This window comes from Epinephelus moara, chromosome 16 (genome assembly GCF_006386435.1).
Source record: "Epinephelus moara isolate mb chromosome 16, YSFRI_EMoa_1.0, whole genome shotgun sequence".
Classification (NCBI taxonomy): domain Eukaryota; kingdom Metazoa; phylum Chordata; class Actinopteri; order Perciformes; family Serranidae; genus Epinephelus; species Epinephelus moara.
The window spans coordinates 7,267,592-7,272,975 of NC_065521.1; the positions used below are offsets into that span (position 1 = coordinate 7,267,592).

At 40.2% G+C, this 5,384-nt stretch overlaps 1 protein-coding gene across 1 annotated transcript in view; it reads right to left on the reverse strand.

Moving 5' to 3' along the window:
* The window catches only part of kiaa2013 (KIAA2013 ortholog), a 16,167-nt gene extending 13,898 nt beyond the window's left edge, over positions 1 to 2,269 (reverse strand). Inside the window, exon 1 of the mRNA XM_050064634.1 lies at positions 915 to 2,269. Within this exon, the coding sequence (XP_049920591.1) occupies positions 915 to 1,872 (958 nt within the window). The 5' untranslated portion in view covers positions 1,873 to 2,269. The remainder of the gene's footprint in view (positions 1 to 914) is intronic.
* Positions 2,270 to 5,384: the final 3,115 nt, after the last annotated feature.

The following is a 5,384-nucleotide window of genomic DNA, read 5'->3' on the forward strand; positions in this document are numbered from 1 at the left end:
CCCTGTTAACAATAAACGGGTCAGTTTCTCATACCAACTGTTGTGGATCATTCTAACTAACCCGATTAAGTAGTTGTTCTTGTTAGAGTAATATTGCTTGATCAAACCTTTTCTAACATGACTGACAACAAAATAAGTGAATATGTATAATACGCGCTTGGATCGGATCGGTATCGGTATCGGTATCGGCCAAAACTCAAGGCTGTAATATCGGTATCAGATCGGAAGTGAAAAAGCTGGATCGGGACATCCCTACTGAAAACATTATTTAGTGAGACTGTCACCTTATGGAACAGAAGAAAGCTCCCAGGGTATGGTGATGACTATGTTATCTTAAGTACACAACTGTCTGTTTCTGCCTTACTTAGCTCCTAGCAGAGGATACTCTAATTTCCAGACAGCAAAGCATTGGGGCTCCACGCAGATACTGCTGCAACCACCCAAACAAACACTGACATCTTTAAAGGCTATGTAATGTTTAAAACCAACCTAACCTACTGTGAGAACACGTGAGCAAACAGTATCTGTCATAAAATCCCTATATAGTTTAGCTCTGCAGAGGTCATGTGTTCTCTTCACAGTTCTATCATTGCCTTTAATGTATCAATAGGTATCTAGGCTAAGTGTTTTTATAGCCCTGCTGTAAATGTAGCTAGTATAAGATTATAACATTTATTATGATCTTTGACCTTCAAAAGCACATATCAGTGTATTAGTATGTTTTAGCTGATATAATGACTACTTTCTAAGGCATGCTGTACTATTTTACATTTTTGAGTGTTCTTGCTAACATTTCAGACAGCCATTGCTCCATATGCCATGTATGTGATTGTTAGTAAATGGACTATGATCCCTTAAACCCTAGTATGCTTCTTTAAAACTCAGAGCCAGTTGGTGCCCCAACCTCTGCTCACCTGAAATAAAGAGGTCCATCCAGGCCTGCTGGTGATCCTCCACTAGGTCCTCCACACTGGCCCTGAGCAGCTCCCCCAGCTCCTTTTTGGCTCCATCTCTGAGGGTGCTGAAGGTCTCCTCCAGCTTGGAGGGCTCGATGGGCTCTGAGGTCCACACCACTGACAGGATGTTGTCTTTGTAATCTGATTTGGCAGAGACCTGGATCCTGCCGATGAGCTTCTTGGTGACCACCACCACCAGCACCATGTGGTTATTCTCCACAGGCACTCTGCCAGAGGAGAGCACTATGTCTCTGTCCTCCACTTTCTCCACACTGCTGGAGAACTTGCTACCAAAGGAGGGGTTGTCAGACGAAACTTCCAAGGAGGCGGCCCTATCAGACGGGTTGTTGATGTGGATTCGTTGGAGATACACGTTAGGTCTACTTCTATGCGCGATAAACTCCTCTCTGATGGTGACACAGTCCCGGGGTGACTGCAGAGCGGCTGGTGTGGCACAGCGGACCGACAACACGGATCCTTTCCGGAACCACAGCATGGTAGCCTGAGCCTCAGCACGTTTCCCCTCCAGGTGGACACCGACTCTCGGTGAGTATTCAGTCTGGTGGACCGGAGCCGAGCCGGGCTGGGCCGACGACGCTACCCACAGTTTGTTGGAGTCAATGTCAATAAGAATATGGCCGTTACCTGATACAAAAGGTGTATCTAATTGTTCCTGAGGTGCGCTGTATATCCCCTCTCCTCGTTCTACGAAAGACTTCCACCTGTGGATTTCAGTCAGTAGGCACTGTCCAGCAGCCCCACCGGGCATGGTCGAGCCGCTGAAGAAGCTCCATCTGCGCTCTGCTCCCAGATACCAGTAGAAAATGATGAAGAGCAGCAGTCCTATGAGCAATCTTCTCGCCCAGCTGCTCGATAACAAGCCTGGTAGCCCCTTCAGTCTTTGCTGTAGCCACATTGTGTGTTTAAACTAAGGAAGCCCAGCTATGAGTCAGCGTTTACAAACGGCACCCAGGGTGCTTAAGGTCGGAAATTCCAGGATGTCACATCGAATTCTGGTCGCACTCAAAACAAGTTACCCAGAGTGAAAGCTGACAAACTGGCTTCGTTAGCGTCTGGCTAAGTTAGCTTAGCTAAGTAGCTAGCGCTGAGAAGGAAAACTGTTGAAAATGTGTTATTGTTTGTCGCATCGTGAGTTATTGTCAAATCCTTCAGCTGGCGTGTAGGGCAGTCATCAAGTTGTCGTACCTCAGGTCATTTCGTTTTTTGTTTGCGTTCAGGTGGAAAACATCACCTGACTTTCCAAAGAACTCTGTAGCCAGCAGTTCACTCTTCTGGTTTGTCACAATTGTCGTAAAGCAAAACGACACAGCAGCAACCGGAAATGTCGCAAAATCAGGTGCTTTACGTGTAGGCTATGTTTGTACTAAAGATACTGGATTACTGGTTTATCCACCGTCTTTGTTTGTACTTATTTAAATTCAAATATATATGGTGCAGGAAAAGGAGTAAAATAGTCTTTATGTATCAACTGTAATTAATAAGATAATGTAATATAAATTATTGTTATGTTATATTAATAAAAATTGTATTGTTGAGAGCTAGCTTTTCAAAAATGGAAGGAATGGTGTGAAACATTCAAAGCCATTGTCTAGCATCAGTAGTCATTTTGTATTGTACAGAAAACAGACATTCCATTATTGGAGAACAGCTTATGTAGGGTTACTCTCTGAAACCTTTTCCTAAAAGAGGCATGTGATAGATAGATAGATAGATAGATAGATAGATAGATAGATTTTAAACATTTTTTACATTAATTTATTAAGCAATGTTTATTGCAAGCAAAATTGGCCTTTTTGTCTTATTTCAAAGCTACTTGAAAGTTTTTTTTACCTATTAATTTAACTGTGCTCAGATTTTTAAGACTCAATTTGTAATCTGGACACCATGATCCTGCATCTTTTTTAGTGAATCTCTGGTTGAAAAATGTGTGCCTATTTATACATGAAATGCTAAAGGAAGGCTGGATTACCAACTGCTTAATATGGGAAGAATAGATCAGTGCCCCCCCAAAGCCCCAGGTTTATTTGATTTCATTCATTTTGCTTCATTTAAATGCTTTCCAAACTTAAATATGAGGCTTTAAAAGTTTGAATTAGACAAATCAAGTAGAGTGAATACTGGTAAAGTGCGACATTTTCTGATAATTTCCCTTCTGTGTCATTTTTAATCATGATCCAAATGTCTTAGCCCTACATATGATACTATTCTAAATAGCCTCAGAGCCCAAATACACAATGCAGAAGAAAAAAGAAATAAATATTAAAGACGGGATGGATGACTCTTCCTGAAACTCACAGTAACCCAAACCCACATTTTACCAGGTGCTACTGTCAAAGTGGGACACCTTTATTGGCCCTCCTGGCCCTCTTGCACTATTTTTTAATGGGTTTAATTTTTTTTTAAATATAAAAAGAGGAACCTTCATGAACATCTCTTCTTATAATTAATTCACACAGGCTAAATGTGACTTCTGCTGTTTGTACAGTAGTTTATTTTACAGGTCACTAGGCCTACAGCCAGCGCAAGTGAATGCCTCCCCATCTTCTATGAGGCCATTCTCCTCACCACATCTCTCATAGGCCAAACAATACACATGATCTAATCCTCAGTCTTCATGGGATCTTTTAAATCATCATATGGCTTTGCAAATATTGCAAATATCCTGGCCATCCAAACTTTACTCTCCATCTTACTTGTTTTCTTTTTCTTTCTTTTTTTGGCAGGCTTTGTTTGATGTTTTAGGCAGTGTATGGAAAATGTTCAGTTGTTCAGTAAATCCTTGTTGAAATATCTGGTTAGCTAGTTAAATTTCTGAAAGTCATATAAAAAGGGAATTCAATTCCCCTATTAGAATGACTTGAATAGCTGTCTCTACTAGGGCCCGACCGATTTATCGGCCGATTATAGCCATTAGAGAATAATCGGCAATCGGCCAAAAGTTGGCCGATTGACGCCGATGTTAACACTTATATTTTCATCACTAATAAAATGCAGGGAATATGGTGTTTTACTTAGAAATGATGTCCTTGTGTTACTTTTTGCACTGTAACCTACCTCTGTTAAATTGGCAATAATAAGAAGAACTCTGGTGCTGTGAACATACATGTGAATGTCTTCATTCATATAGATTTTGCATGATTATTTTATTTCCCAGAGGTTTACTGCCTTTTTGCACATCATATTTTTGATTTTTTGTGTTCAAATTGTTAATATGCTGCTTGTTCCACACAATTTCTGATAATAAAAGTGTTTGAAAATAGTAAAATGTTCTTCCATCAATTTATATCTTTGTAACGAGTGTTTGAACTATATTTAAGCCATCAAAAGCAGGTATTTCGGGGGGTTTTAAATTGAAAAATGTAAAAATTTGATCGGCCGATATATCGGTTATTGGAATTTTTTATTCCATAATATCGGAATCGGCATCGGCCCCAAAAAATCCATATCAGTCGGGCCCTAGTCTCTACCACTTTACCAGTAAGACACCGTCCCACTTTAACAGTATGCTATTGGCAAACTGTATGCAGAAAAACTGAATATCAATGTGGTTTCTCAAAAATTTAATTCACCATAACATACCCAAGGAAATATAGCCTATAACCATGATAACCTATCCATCATTTTATTTAAAAAAAAACCCCTAAACATTATTTACCCTAGAACACTATGTTATTTTACTTTTTAGCCACGGAACCTGTACATTTTTTAATCACATTCTTGCTAACGATGTGCTCAGTGTTAATTTCTAGTAATGAGGTAATGTAAAGATAAAGATGACAAAGCTCAACTGTCCCACTTCACCCATTGTTCCAATTTACCAGGATTCACCCGAGGTAAGTTACATATTTTTTGTACCAAATCCCCTCTTTGTGTTAGTGCCTCCACTGTGGGGAAACACTTACCAGGGAAACACAAAGAACTTCTGTTTTATTAAACATAGCACACTCAGCTGCCAGTTAATTAGGTACACCTATGTGCAGCTACCCTCAATGATAAGAATAAAGGAAGATGATTTATGCCTATTCTCTCTTTTGTTATTACAATGTAGTGCCCCAGTCTCTACTGTCATGCGATGTTACTTTGACAGTTTGTCATCCATAAGGGGTGCCAGATATGAGGGAAGAAATAAAGTTGAAATGTTTATCTTTTACTGTTTTCTACTAATACTGTTACTACTGTTATTTTTTAAATATTACATAAGGCCACAACAACATAACAATGGAGAGGCCTTTTTTTTCTCGGTTCCTGCCAACCCCCAGCCCCCCTCCTCAGCTCATTACACTTCTGGTCTCTGGGGGAGAAAGGCAAATGGGATTTATACTTCTGCATGGAATCAACAGCATACCTACGCCGTAGCCTGACGTGCACCTCCCCAGAAGCGTAACTGCATGTTGCGGCAACACAGAC